The sequence below is a fragment of the Petaurus breviceps genome, unplaced genomic scaffold (assembly GCF_028583685.1).
Source record: "Petaurus breviceps papuanus isolate PSGF00001 unplaced genomic scaffold, PetGlider_PUasm1.0 689, whole genome shotgun sequence".
NCBI classification, from domain to species: Eukaryota; Metazoa; Chordata; class Mammalia; order Diprotodontia; family Petauridae; genus Petaurus; species Petaurus breviceps.
Window position 1 is genome coordinate 7534495 of NW_027186458.1, and position 15533 is coordinate 7550027.

Consider the following 15533-nt stretch of genomic DNA (forward strand, 5'->3'; position numbering starts at 1 on the left):
CCCATCCCCATCCCCAGCAGGGAATGGACATGGCCCATCCCCATCCCTAGTAGGGAATGGTTATAGCCCATCTTCCTCAGGACCCTACTTTCCCTGTTGCCAAACAGACAAGATGGGAACCCACTGGGCTTTGGGGGACTGATTAGGGCACTTTATTCCATATTTCAGCCCAGCAGTGATTATTTTTGGCCTTGATAGCTGAGTTAATACAACAGGAGGCATAGATAGGAAGCAATCCAGTTCAAGGATTTGTGTCTTCTTTGTCCTTGATACAAGGCAAATCTTCCTGCCCACCACTTTTCTTTTTTCTTTCTAACTCTTTTAATGGGTTGCAGGTTGCTTTCTTTACTGGGATCTCTTGATGGCTCTAAAAGCAAGGAGGTCTTCCCTGTGAATTTTTTTTTCTTTTTGCAAAATACATATCAGGAAAGATGGAACGGCAAATCTCCATTTAGGCACCAAGCTGGGCTTTTCCCACTAGTCTTCTTAGTAAAAACCTTTCCTTGACTGGGGCAGGTGGATCCTTCTCCAAAGACATTTCTCCCTCATTCCCCTTCTTTCTTTATACCAGTGGCCCAATGGAAGTGGATGTGGTTTTATGTGAGAGAAGTATAGGGACCATGATAATCCAGGAACGGGGGAGTGACAGTCCCATTGCACTCAGTCCTCATAGACCACAGATTGAGTCTTATTTTCAGTGATGGGAACCAAAGCTCAAAGGATGCAATGCTTGTCTAATGGAGGGATCAGCAAACTATGGTGTCATGGGATGTTTGACCCATGAACAAAGAACGATTTGTACATTTAAAGATGTAAGGCACCACTGTTAGCTCGGGTTACACAAAACAGGTCCTGGGGCAGGATTTGCCTATAGGCTATAGTTTGCTCATTCCTCTTCTAGAGGACAAAACTAAGATAGTTCAGTGCCCTGAGATCCTTCCACGTAAGACTTGAAGGAAGTGGACATGGTTAGCTTGGAGAAGAGAAGCCTCAAAGCTAACAAGGAAAGACTCAAAATATTTCAAAAGCAGCCATGGTAATGGAGGAGACATTAGATTGGCTCTCTTAGGTTCCCAGCACCCCCAAGGACATGGTTGGAAATGACAAAGAAGCCAATTTAGGTTTGGGGTATGTGGGCGGTGGGGAACAAAAAATCCAATTAAAAAAACAAAACTTCCTGACTGCTAGAGCTGTCCTGCGCCTCGAGAGGTGGTAGCCTCCCCCTCTTTGGGGATCTGCAGACAGAGGCTGCATGAGCACCTATCAGAATTATCATATGGCAGATTACTTTTGAGTTAGACGAGGTAGTTGCTTCTTCCAACTCTCAAATTCCATGACTCCCTATGGATAAAGCCCATCCAGACACACTTTGCTTAGCCAATGGAAGGGAGGCAGCTGTGAAGGGATGGAGGTGTGAGCTTTCTGCAGTCTATCAACTTCAGCAGACACACAATGGATCTCGTGCCGAAGTCCATTATTTGCTCTGCTTTCAATTTATGTGACCAGCTGAATCACACAGCATTAATTGTATTTGCTGGGATGGGTTTGGCAGTCATTCCAAAGCACTATGGGAAGGATCCTTGGAGGGAGCTCCAGCAGGATCTCTGAAAAGATTTGTTCCTCTCTACAGATGCTGTTCCAGGGTCAGCAGGGCAGGAGCGAATCAGATGCAGAATTGGAAAAAAAAAAATGCTACCAGTGTGATAGGCCTGGAGCCGATGGGGACATCCAAGCGTCACTGCAGCATCACTGCAGCCTGGGCTCACTGAGCTTGGAATCTGGTTGGCTCTGGTCTGGCCTGAACGGGCCATCCTTCCCTGGAGATGACCTCACTTTTTCTCCTTTTAGATCCTATGCCTTTAAGACTTGAGCTTTCTGGAGATGGTGGGAGGTACAGTCTGGTAGAAGGTGGAGCCCAAGATAGCATGGAAATGATTCTCTCCTGGACATCAGAAGAACTGCTTCTCTTCTCTGTTTTTTTGCTATCGATGCTTGTTGGGTTAGCTTGTTTTCAATTGCACTGGCCTGCACTGGCTGGACTTTCTGCAGTCATCCACACCATCCCAGGAACGGGGCCCTCCCCATTCTGGTGCATTAGCCCCTAATGGATGGGAAGCCTTACAAAAGGCCAGTTTGCCTTTAGAAAGGGTACTAGGTATTTGCATACAAGCTCTGATGAAGAGAATTTTATTTGCATGAAGAATTTGGAGACAGATTCTCTTTGGTGTGGTTTATTGTTGTTGTTATTGAATAATAATAATGACAACAATAATTAGGCTTTTTGTTTACTTATGAGAAGCTGTCTAGGCACACCTATGATGACATGGCTGAGAAAACACAGGCATGTGAGTGGGGCCACTCAAATGTCAGTGCAGCACGGCCATCGAGAGCTGAAGGGGCTGTGGAAAGTAAGTCCAGCCACCATCCAGTCAGCTGTACCCAGCCTGTGACAGGGCTGATCTCACATTCTTATGGACTGAGAGCCTAGGCATCTGCCTCTGTCCTCCTGTGGATCAGGATCTTGTTATAGGCCAGGGAGGGGCAGAGTCAGAAGCTGCACCAGGGCCTCCAATTGGCCTGAGCTCCTCTGCCAGTCACTCCACCATATCCACAACCAAACTGGTATAAACAAGTCAGGATTCTTTCTTCAAGACTGGAGGTGAGAGAATCCTCAAAAACTTGTCTAAGGAATCCTTGCAGATTGGCCTCTCTTAGCACGGATACTCTCAATGAAAATCTCAGTCAACCCTATTTGCAGAGAACCACAGAGCCTATTTTCTTTATATATTTTCTTTGTCCTTCCTCGGGAGATAAGTAAGGTAAACATAAGTAAGCCTGAGGCATTATCTAATCCAAGCACATACTATTGTATTTCCCCACAAGGGTCTGGACTTCCTGTCTCAGGAATAGATGACTTTTCCTTTGGCTCCCAACCTGAAGTGGGCATCAGGGTGGGCTTCAGGGATGATTGCACTTGCAGAAGACCCCTTAGGGTCCTGGATCCCAGGAGGTTTAGTTATCCTGAAGGCCTCATCAGTCTTTTTTACAACAAATGGAATCTTCAGGCCAAACACTATGGTAGAGAAAGGAATTGGCAGTGAGTTATGGGGCCAGGAGACCTGAAGTGGAGCCTGGGAAATGAGAGTGAGCTGCCCTCACTCACACTCTAGTGTTATGTCTAATCATAGCTAAGAGCCCAGGGACACCACTGTTATGGCTGTATGATCCCTTCTAAAGCAAAAGAATACTGGTTAGGAATCAAGAAGAAGGGGGGAAAGGAGGGGAGAGGCAGTCAAGGTCACAGGTGCTAAAATGTGCTCGAAGGCACTAAAAAAGGAATGATTGGTCCATACCCATAAATTCAATCCCAAGATGCTCTGCCAATGCAGAAAGTTGACAAAAAAAGAAAGAAAAGGGACACAGTTTCAGAACAGAGCAATACATGGTAGTCCAAAACAAAGTTACACGTCTGTTTGTTTGCACATGAAAACGGGACCAGTGGGGGAGGGGGTTGGAGCAGTGTTCATGCAGGTGTCTGTAATAAAAGCTGAGTCCATGAAAAGCCCTTTATCTCATGGAAAAGTTGGCACCCACCAAATAGGGCCATAAGTGCCATGCTTAATCCCTCAAAGACTTCCCTGATGGAGAGACTGGGAGAAAGGGCTGCCTTTCAGGACTCTGGTGGAGAGTATCTGAGCTGGCAAAGTCCCTAGAGCTCAAAGTCAACATTCTTTCTTTACAGAGAGAGAAACTGAGGCCCTGAGAGTTGAAGTCACTTAGGCAGGCCACACAGGCCAAGAACCAAGGGCTCAACTCCCTGTCAAACACCTCCTCCTTAACCATATGAAGATATTTTGGCCAAGTTGCAAGGAATCTTGAGAATATGAACTATTTTTTATGGGGGTCTCTTATTGGATTACATTAATCCATTCTGAAATGTCTCCCCACCTTACTCCTTTATTCCTTAATCATCAGACTTTGCTGCCCAGGGTTCTAGATTGGAGTCAAAAGATTGGATTCTATTTCCAATCTTCCCATGGTATTTCTAGGTGGCATTGTACAAACCTCCATGCCCTTAGTTGCTTCCTCTCTAAAATGGGCATGGTCTTCTCCATCTGAAAGGGATTTTAAGAGATCATCTGGGTTAGTTTCCTCCCTTTTACAGAAGAAGAAACAGGCCCAGAGAAGTAGGTGGTTTGGCTTTCCTGGGGTTGTACTGGCACACAGCTGAGATTTAGACTCAGGCCCTCTGATGACAATCAGAACTGTTCCCACCAAGCTGTGCTTTCTTTTGTTGTATTTGTTTGCCTAAACATCTTATCTCCTCATTAGATTATAAACTCCTTGAAGCCTGGTGCCATCATTGTTTATTTTGAAATCAATAATGTACTGTCTAGTTCTACATTCATGGTATGGTGCTTCAGGATTCAGCTAATTGGAGGATAGTCTTTGGAACCTTCCTGACACCGTCCCACCCCTATCCAATATGCTTCCAAGACAAGTAAATCTTTGCACATCTTAGAAAAAACTTTCACTTAAAGAATCTCTTAGGACATTCATTATCTCAGCATAGGGCAATACTGGGGCCCAGAGAAGGGACAGCCAGGTGGGAAAAGAGCCCTTCTCTGGGAGAGTGGGCCTAAAGATGACTCCTTACAGACTTAGGGATAACCTGAGCCCACTCAGTCTGAAAGAAGGAGATGGCAACGGGGCCCGCCAAATGGCAAGAGTCCCTTTTCTCTTTGGAAGCCAGAACAACTCTACGCTCTCTAAGAGACATCATTTGGGAAGAATGGGGAAGAGGCACTGGAAAGCAAAGGCCCTTGAGGTGTGCTTCTCTCTCTTCCCTGACCCTGATTCTAGGTCTCATCTACCTAGATGGTACTGGGGAAGCCTTTGCTTTGTCATCCATCACAGAAGAGCAGGAATCCTCACTCTCTGTTGGAGCACTGAGGCTTGATCTTGATGCCCTCTCCTTGACATCGCTTTGGATACACTGGTAGACACATTTGGCTTGTCTAATAAGCAAGTGGCTCTTTGAGAGAAGGGACTATTCATGTTTATGTATGTCTTTCCATTACTTCAAACAGTGCTTGGGGCACAGTATCTGATAAATAAATCAGTGCTTGATGAATGAATGAATTAGTTATCGAGAAAGGAGCTGTTCTCATTCATAGAAGTGGAATGGAGAAGGCCTCTCCTGAGCCAGTGTGCCCCGGGCTGAGAGAAGCTTCATATCTCTGCACTCAGTTTGGCCCTTTGATGTGCTGCCTATGACAGTGGCCTCTGGGTTCAAAGAAACATCCAGAATGAAGCCACTTAGAGTAGGACACCCCAAACATTCCTCTGAACCTTTGTTCTACGTTCATCTAAGGATATGGATTTCCCTAGAGATTCCAAGAAACTTGCCAAATTTAACAGAAGTGGGGGTAGGAGGAGGGCAAAAGCATTATCTCCCAGATGAGTCCCCTTAAGTCTCAACCTTCATCAATGCACAGGTTGAAAACTAAAGTGATTTGAACTGCATTTCACTCAGATCCATCCTCCTTCCTCTTCTCTCTGGGCCACATTGGATAATTTAGACCCACCTGCAGCCACAATTTGTTTGCTTATATATAAATTTGGAAATGCAGCAATGAACCAAATCCTGCTAAAGAGACTACAATGGAGTCCCCCATTCCCATGCTCACCTCCCCAAACAGTCAGGAAGACTTTAAGGGCTAAGTCAAGCTAAAACTATATGATAGATGAACTCAACACTCCTTGGCAGCTGACGATGATGGTTACAAGACGGAGATTCCCAGAAAGCTGTTCCCATGAGCCTCCATGAACACTGCTGATGGCATATATTAGTAGCGTAGAAAGCTTGGTTAAGTCTCAAGTAAAATTACTGGCATGCCCATGCATATGTGTAACTGCTTTTACATGGTCTTAGCAGAAAGTCCACCAGTCATTGTGCTAATTTCATTTCATGGGAAGCCGGGCTCACATCAGGTAGCTTCCATAGTGAATGAGTCAATGGGAAATTGCTGCTTAGGTCTTAAGTGGCCTCAGGCCCTAAGTCCTAACAAGGAAACATGCACTACCCTCCGGTCCCCTGACTACTCTCTACTTCAGCCATGATTCTGTTTCTCTTGTTTGGATCCAAGGAATACAGCCTATATGCCCACAAACCCTTTTCACCTGGTACCGGGTCATAACCTTCTGTTTTACTTAACCTAATGTCTGTGCTCATTATTTCAGAGATGTTTCCTCTAGAACTTCTTTTTCCCCCAAATCAAATTAAGGAGTTAGAAGCACAAGGGTTGCTGTGTTTACAAAACAATTCAGCTTTCTTTCGATAACCGATTCCATAACATGTGCTCACTTAACAAAACAAATGCAAATTGTGGGGTCTTTGGTATCTGTTATGGACAATCACCTCAGAATGTAATTATTTTCTAAAAATCAATTAACTGATTAACAATTCAAATCTGTAGCATTTAATGGAACAAACAGGCTTCATTTTCCATTGTTCCTGAACAGGGCCTGTCAGGCCAACTACATTAGTAAGGTGTGAGTTCCATATTTCAAAGCAATAGCAGCAATTAGGGAAGTGGCAGGAACCAACTTTACCCTGATGATACACTTCAGAAGACTTCATGTCCTTCATTCCTTATGCTGCCTTACTTGTCCATCTTCGTCTTTTCCCCCAATAAACATAAGCTTGAGGAACTGCTCTTTGGGGCATTTTTTGCACCCCAGGACTTAGCATGGGCCTACATTGTTGTCATGCTTGTCGAACTGAAAGCTGTTTTGTAGCAATTCATCCTTAAACTGAGGTGACCCAGCATTTCCCCTCCAGGGACTACCTTTAAATGCTCAGACAACCTCTGAATCCCCAGATGAGTCATCTCAACATCCTGCCCTAAATGACTGGATTCTATTTCTGTCGATTTTAACTGCATCCAATTCAATTGTGCCTACGGCTTGATCACTTACCTTGTGGACTGGTAGCCACGAGTCTGAATTGCTTTCACATTAAACCAACTAGACTGTCACTGAATTCGTAAAGTGTGGAAAGAGATGGTGCCCCTGATGTTCACAAGTAAATGTATTCCTCTTGTCCCCAGGCACACAAAAGCATGGATATTCCCCATGCTTCAGGCCAGTCTGCTGGCCTGGAATCCTTCTGCCTACAGTGAAGATAAACACTTGGGCCTACCCATCAAAAAATATTGGGAGCGGGGCAGCCAGGTGGCACAGTAAGAGCACTGGCCCCAGAGTCGGGATGACCCGGTATCGAATCCGGGCTCAGACACTTAGCACCCACCCAGAAACACCTGGCCATGTAACCTTGAGCAAGTTACTTAACCCCAATTGCTATAAAAAAAAATGGTGGGAGGGCAAATTAGGATTTTTCAGGGAGCCTGCTAAGACTGTATAAGGGTACACATTTTTCAAAGACTTGAAAAAAAAAATGTCATGTATAACCCCATAGCAGATATGTTTATTAGAAATATCCTTGGTGGATGGCATCATGTGATACCCAAGAGTCTGTAATTTAGACTTTGTATTTCTTCACACTGGTGGTCCATTCCCTGTCTCAGACCCTACTAATGTGGACCAACTATTAAAAATGGGCATTTGTGCTTCTAGTGGCTCTTACAACTATGACTCTCCCCTCCTACAGTAGACATGGATTCCAATGCTGCCTGTCTTTAATTTCTGAATATTTGAAACTAAGTTATTCACATAGTTAATCCATCAAGGCAAGCCAATAGACTGACTGAGTGGGGGAATGCCATGTTCTTAGAAAAATATGATGTCATACAAGAGGCAGTGAGTGAGGGTCTCAACTGCCTGCTGCTTGATCCTTTTCTTCTCACACTTAAAGGGCAAATTACTCCTGAAAGGTAGCCATTCAAGAAAGACCTTCTTTCCTAAATGTTTTGACTTCTCAAAATATGGTTGAAGACTTGAGTTATGGGGTGCTGTGGTCCATGAGTGTATAATCCAACACCAGAGCATGTCACACTAATCATCTAAGAGCTCAATGCTCTTTAGCAGACGGCAGCGAAGCTTGGGAGAGAGAGACTCCAGACCTGATCTGGTTTGCAGATTGCCTGATTTCCAACTTTGGTGGCAACGCTGGTGGTGGTAATTTGCTTCCTTTCTAACCTGAATGCTGCCCTATGTTGCTCTCTCCAGGATACACGGCCAATTCTTTTTAATCATCACATGGGCAAAGTTCTTTTTTCTTTCCTGCAACCTTCAAGTCTTCCCCAAACAGAACCACCAACAGTTTAATTCCCTTGGGTCATTGGTGGTAGTGACAGTGGGAAAGGTAGGAGATATGAATTAGGGCATTGAGGGCTGAAAGAAGATCCAGCTTTCAGAGAAGCTTTCTGAATGGGTCCAAAAACAACCTTTGGAATTTGTCACAAATTTGCTTCTTGTTGGATCCTCCAAATGAAAACCAAATGCTGCCTTTCCCAAAGGCTGTCACTGAGAACATCAGAAAGAAGGCCTTTAAGAAATAGCCCTTGGGTCTCCCCAAATACATAGTGTCTCCTAATCAAATAGGGGAAAAAAATGATAGTACATAAAAGGAAAGCCTTTGCCTCAGTTCTAAATAATTGAGGGAATCTTTTTTGGTAGCAATTTGGAAAATGCATTCTGCTCTTTCATGGGCAATGTGTCCTGCACAAAGCAGGAAGAATGGTTCCAAGGCAACGGTTTCCGATATTCTAGATGCAAGCATTTCATATTTCAAAGAAAAACCAATTAAAATTAGAAATGTGGTAGGGGTCTTCTTTTCTCCTAAGATTAACTTAGAAATCAGCACAACACTACATTCTAATTCCTTAGTTATTTAAACTAGCCCTCGATGCCTCGCTTGCTTGGAGCCACTGATGAGTGGGGCAGACCAAGGGCTTCCATATTTGAGATGCTCTGGGTTGTTCATGAAATTCCTTTCACTTTTCCTCTCTCTCCCCCCTTTCCCTCATTCTCTAAAGGCAGACTGGGCAATGATAAGAGACACCTGCACTCTGTTTGTCAGGTTTATTTGACATAAGTAATACATTCTGTACCAACTCAAACTTACCATAGCTTCAAATGCAATATGGGTTACAAGTTAGCAGGATCCCTTTCAGACTGGTGGCATCTTTATTAGACTATTTAGAGGAATGACTTTATTGTACTTTTCCATCAGAGTGAACTTTAGAGATGCTTATTCTGCCTGTCACTCCTGGGGACTGATTAGGATTGGCTGTCCTTAGTCATTACCACCTCAGCATGCTTCCTGAGCCTTACATGCCTATTAGGGTCTCAGTTCCAACATGGCACACACAGAGCAGTTCGTACAATGACTTTGGTTAAGATTCTCATGCGACAGGCAGAGGCCATCCATGTTAGACCTGGTAGAAGAAATCTAGCTCTGGGGGTGATCTGGGGAGGGAGATGCAGCAGCAAGAAAGCAGTGCCCTCTGGGTGTGGCATGCTCCTACTCAGGCAGAGACAGAAAGGGAGTGGACGTACTGTAGAAGCTCGCCATTACGTAGTTTTGGCAACGATCACCAGTAAACTCATTTGGGCACCTGAGAGGAAAAACAAACAAAAACAACGGTAGAGAAAACAGAGAAAAGAGAAGAAGTGAACATGTGCTGAGGAAGAAGCATCGTCTGTGTCAACTGCTGGACCCTGGCGAGTTCACCTCCAGGAGCAGCCTCAGCTTTGCCCCAGTGTGGCTCGAGGCATGGGGGACACCTCCAAGGAGACCAGTTTGGACCCAATTGAATGAAGTTATGGATGGTGGAGACACACACAGCACCATCCCAGGGGTTTGCACCCTCCTAAAATAGAGGTCACTTATCGAGCAAATTAAGGAAGCACCAAGCCATCTTGGTGACTCGCGGAATTCCGATTGATATGACTGCTCAAAGATGTCAGGCAGACAGTGGTATTTTTGAACATCTTTCCCAATCAAGCTCTCTTGTCTCCACTGACAGGAGGTGACAACAATAATGTGTCATGCCGCCGAGCCATGGGTGCAGAGCCCAGGCACCTGGATGGTCAAACCACCAAGAAATAGTGATTGTTGCTGTGGATTGGGGGGAAAGCAAAGTTCAGATTATTTTTAACATACTTTCTGGGGTTTGGACTTTCATGGGCACATTCTCAGTACATCTCGCTCCAGTGAATCCAGGTTGGCACCTAGAGGGCAGAAATGTGATAAACAACAGAGGCTAAAGACACCCAGTGATTAAACTGTCAATGCCCCTCCTATAGATTAGGAAGCTGTTCCCAAAGGATGCACAGAGCTGGGAGTGGGGGATGAAAAATGACATGGAAGGGGGAAGACATTTAGAAAACCACGTCCCTTGAGGACTGCAAAGAATTGATTGATTTCTTTTTTTTTTAATTTGTAAGGTCAATACATTGAAATTTGATTAGAGAAAAGCTCTAAAGCTGAGGGGGAGGAGGAGGCAGGGCAGTATGGCCCCAGTTGGTGGCTGGAGAATTGTGTATAGCAGCCACTTACCATTCAGCTTTGCTTCTGCTGTGAATAGCACTGGGTCAGAGAAGAAGCAAGCCCCCCTCTTCCTACCCTCCCTCCCCAAAATTCCTCCAACTGCTTCATCTTTTACCTCATAGGCCATGCATCTTGGAGTAAAAGAGCATGGGTGAAGAGTGTGTGTGTGTGGGTGTGTGTGTGTGTGAATGTGTGAGTGTGTGTGTGTGTGGGTGGGTGTGAATGTGTGAGTGTGTCTGTGGGGAGGGTGTGGGGGGTGGGGGGTGGGGGTGGGGGGGGTGGGTGTCTGTGGTGCTTAAGTTGACAGTGAAAATGGTAAGAATTACACATTCCCATCTTCTGATGTTTTTGGTTTGACAAAGGACTCCCTCTCATGCCAATCCTGAAGGTTCTCCACCCTCACCTCCCATTTGCCTTGTTGGCCAGAAGGAGGGACCTGAGGCTAGGGCATACCCACACCAGATGGCGCACTACAGGCTCAATGCTTTAAGGAGCTAGGCTTTTTTGGTGAAGGGCACTCACTTCCCATGAGGCTGGTGATATCACAGTGCCTTTGGACAGAGGTGTCAGACATACTGCTGAGTGCAGCCCAACCACATGAAAATTCAATTAAGTGCTTAACATAAGGAAAATGGAATTCAAAGTTTAATAAAATAAAAATATACTAGAACACAGATAATATTAACATGTGGTTTTCTAAATCAACATTCAGCTCACAGGGATCCTCCCATAATAGCCTTTTCTAGTTGAATTTGACGCCAGTTTTAGGAGTCTACTTTTGTGAATTCCTCTGTACCTTCCAGTCAGCACCCAGAGAACCTAGCCTTCTGGCGATGAGATCCTCCTTGAGAGTTTGTGTTCTGATCATTTAGCCCCAAGAGTCCAGGCTCCCCCCATGCCATGGTTTTCACTGTGTGTGTGTTCGTGTGTGGTGTTGGGATTTCACTGCTGTGCGGAAGTAAGGGTATGGAATCTCCCTCTACCAATGAAGGTCAGCAACTCACACGCAACTTAAAGATAGAGAAAGTTGCCTGAGTCATTTACCCAGTATCACACAGAGAATATGTGTCAGAGCCCAGGCCAGCACACAATCCACTGTGCCACACTATTACTGTACATGCAATATAATGATGCCAAATTCAAGTGGGTTCCATTTTTTAACATGGGATGCTCTCTTGTTATAGTCTTTTAAAAATAATATTTTTCTTCCCTAGATACATGTAAAATCTTTAAGAGACTATTTATGCTATAAATGGCATGGCTTAAATCTTAGTGAGCTGGAATTTATACTGTTGACCTAGCATTTCCTCACATTGAGATCTTGGCATTCCCAGGAGTTTTGCTTGAATGCCTTATTTAGATAAGGCCTGAAGCTTATCCATATATGAATAGGGTCTTATCTTCTGTAAAATTAGGACTAAATCATACCAAATAGTATGGGCACGAGGTGACACAGTAGATAAGTGCAGAGTTAGGAATCAGGAAAACTCCTCTTCCTGAGTTCAAATCTTGTCTCAGACACGTATTAGCTGTGTGACCCTGGGCAAGTCACTTAAAAACCCTGTTTGCCTGAGTTTCCTCATCTGTAAAATGAGCTGGAGAAGGAAATGGCAAATTACTCCAGTATCTTTGTCAAGAAAACCTTAAATGGGGTCATGAAGTCATGACTGAAAAACAATTGAACAGTAACACCAAGTAGTGTCTGGAGAAGGTATTGATGAATATGTTTGCAGATGACAAAATGACGGTGTTCGGGATGCCAAACCTGCCCCACTAAATGAGAGAACTGTCTGCACATCTTCTTCACAAATGCTTATGGATTACAGAGCTCTCATGGTCTTCATAGAAAAAACTGAGAAGTATACATAGACTTGGCTTTCCATAAGAACAAACACCCACAAGCATTTCAGATTCAGAATGGTCAGTGGAAAGGGCTATGGGTATGGAATCAGAGAATCTGAGTTCAATTTTAACTCTGGTATACTGCCCATGTAACTGTAATTTATTGTCTCTGGCCTCAGTTTCCTCATCGGTCAAATGAAGGAATTGTATGATTTGGAAGGTCCTTTCCAGCTTTATGAAGTAAGACTGTGCATAAGAATGAATTCTTATACAGACACAAGTAAACTTGTTATTCTTTACTACTACACTTCCTTTCATATGCTATGTTAAGAATATGGTTTGGTGACGGAGGTAGAGAGAATGGAAGGGAAGGGGCATACCATTAGAAGTGGAGTCAAATGACTTTGGTTGAAGTCCCCGCTCTATTAACTAGCTGGGTGACCCTTGACCCCTTCTGTCTGTGAAATAAAGGGGTTAGGGTTTGTGTAATCTCTCAGGGTTCCTCCAGGTGTATCAATCTATATTCTAAAGTCCTTTAGAACTGGAACATTCTATGTTCTAAGATTCCTTTCAGCTTTAAAAGTGCTGTAAGGTTCTTTTTGATTCTAATATTCTTCATTTGAAGGTCACCCTTAGCTCCAACATTCTATGCATGGTCCATGATCCCCCCTTTAAATTCCAACATTCTATGCATGGTCCATGATCCCCCCTTCCAATCAACATTCTATGCATGGTCCATGATCCCCTCTTCCAATTCCAACATTCTATGCTCTTATAGTATATGTTCTGAGGTCCCTTCTACCTTCAACTCTCTATGTTCTAACTTTACATGCTCTGACATTCTTGGTTCTAAGATCATCCCAGCTTCAGCATTCTGAATTCTAAGGATGTGCAATTAGGTGACACAGTGAATTGAATACCAGGTCTGAAGTCAGGAAGACTCATTTTCCTGACTTCAAATCTACCCTCAGACAGTTATTAGCTGGGTGACCCTGGGCAAGTCACTTCACTTCATTTGTCTCAGTTTCCTCATCTGTAAAATGAGCTGGAGAAGGACATAGCAAACCACTCCAGTATCTTTGCCGAGAGAACCTCAAATGGGGTGACAAAGAGTTGGAAACAACTGAAATGACTGAACAGCAACAACTCTAAGCACCCTCCCAGTTCTGAGATTCATTGTTCTAAGGTCAATTCCAACTCCCATAGTCAATATTCCAACATTCAGTGCTCTGTGATTCTTTCCAACTCCAACATTCTGTGCATTGACCATCAATATCCCAAGGTCCTCTTAGCTCGAGGATTTTAAATTCTAAATTTCCAAATCTGATAAACTAGAAAACCTTGGATATACCCAAAAGGCTTGGTATATTCAAAGCAGAGTCCCTTAAAAGAGGCAGAGACTTCAATAATCTCTCCAACCTATGCGCTTGAGTAGAATAAATGTAACTTATATTACTAATGTTAAAAGACCTTGAACTTTCCTAGGTCCTTTAGGTTTCTGAGGCCCCTCCCCCTTCTTTTGTTCTCACTGATTTTGCTACAAATCCAGTAGGAAGGTCCACTAAGAGTTGCTTGGAAAATCATTGACTTATGAGAAGTTATGATTTCTCTCATGTGAGAGTCACCTGAGGCAGCCTGCAAATGATTGACAAAGGAAAGACTGGGGAGGAAATAGATCTACTGCATACCATTGATGTGAACTAATTTTCAAAGTAGGTACTTTTGTTTTGCCTTCCAGATGAGTTTTAGAAGTCCTTGTGGACATGTTGGAGGAAGAATGAAGAGTTGGAGGAGAATGGATAGCACAGGATAATGGGCCCAGAGTGTGAGACTTGGAGTCAAGACACCAGGATTCTAAACCTGGCTTTGATAACTACTGTCTGCTGGGCCCCTTCCATTCACTAAAGCCTCAGTTTCCTCAGACAAAAAAAAATGGAGATCATTATATTTATAGTATTTATCTCACAGAGCTGTTGTGAGGAAAATGCTTCATAAATCTGAAAATGCTGATGCAAATGCAACCTATTCTTTTCATTCTTCTATGACTGGGTCACATTAATTGGTTCCTATTGGTTCCAACTGTGTCTACCACGTTGGTAACAGCTATGATTCACTCTGTTATGACTAAAAATGAGTTACAAGTGTGGAGTCATGTGTATGTGTGTGTGTGTGTGTGTGAGAGAGAGAGAGAGACAGAGAGACACACAGAGACAGACCGAGACAAACAGCCAGATAAAAGAGATGGAAAAGTACATCATTCTGTTTCCAGTCAAGGATTGCCATTATGGAAGGTTTAGGAAATAAGCCAAACACACACACACACACACACAACACACACAACACAACCCACCACAGCGCTTACTGGACAGAGAAGCAGGAGATACAATTATATAAAAAAAAATTGCTTGGAAAATATTGGTTAATTACCCAGAGCTCTGGGAAGCAAAGGCAGACAGAGCAGGTGGGAAGAGGGGGTGAAAATTTGGCCAATTTTTTCTTATTGTTTTCTCCAGGGAAACTCTGTTATGATACTACAGTAACTTCCTAATGAAGGAACCCCTTCTTGGAGAGCCTCTTTGCTTTATCAATCATGAACATAAGAACTATGTACATAGTGCTTTACAATTTTCAAAGCAAGGATGGAAATCATCATGTCATGTCATGATAATGTCTACATAAAAGGAAACATTCAGAAGTCCAGGGCATTTTAAGTAGGGGAAATCACTTATTCATGCCCCTTTTCAAACTTGGCAGGAACCACATTGACACTATCTATCCAATCTCTCCATGTGCTAAATTCATTTTCCTTCTGCTGGCTGCAGAACTAGTCTGCCACATGGGGTTGGAAAAAGTAGCCTCGCCCCTCATGAGTTCATCTAAATTGATTGGGCAATTGAGATGAAAAGAGAACTAAGGGATTTCTAAGAAACCATTTGTTATGATATTCCCTTGAATGCATGGATGAAATTAAAATCAGTTCCTCTTTCTGGAGAAATCAGAGAGTCGACATCAGCAGCTGTTTAGCTAACTTTGGAGAACACAGATAGGATTGTTGTCAGAACACATGGGAAATGCCTGTGATGGTGACTGTTATTTCTTTTGCAAAAGACAACATCATCAATTTTAGGTGGGAAGCACAGAAAAGGGAAAATCATCTATATAAATCTGTGCTCTG

At 43.6% G+C, this 15533-nt stretch overlaps 1 protein-coding gene across 5 annotated transcripts in view; it reads right to left on the minus strand.

Annotated features, from left to right (window-relative positions):
- NRG1 (neuregulin 1) overlaps positions 1-15533 on the minus strand; it is a 219443-nt gene that overhangs the window by 19169 nt on the left and 184741 nt on the right. For 3 of the 5 annotated variants that reach the window (XR_011171781.1, XM_069104928.1, XM_069104927.1), the window contains exon 7: positions 10130-10197. Coding sequence is in view for 3 of the 5 variants with exons in the window: in XM_069104928.1 (XP_068961029.1) it covers positions 10130-10197 (68 nt within the window). In the remaining 2 variants the exon portion in view is untranslated. Of the gene's footprint in view, positions 1-9522; positions 9582-10129; positions 10198-15533 lie in introns of all 5 variants that reach the window. The other 2 variants (XR_011171782.1, XM_069104929.1) reach the window with 1 other exon arrangement.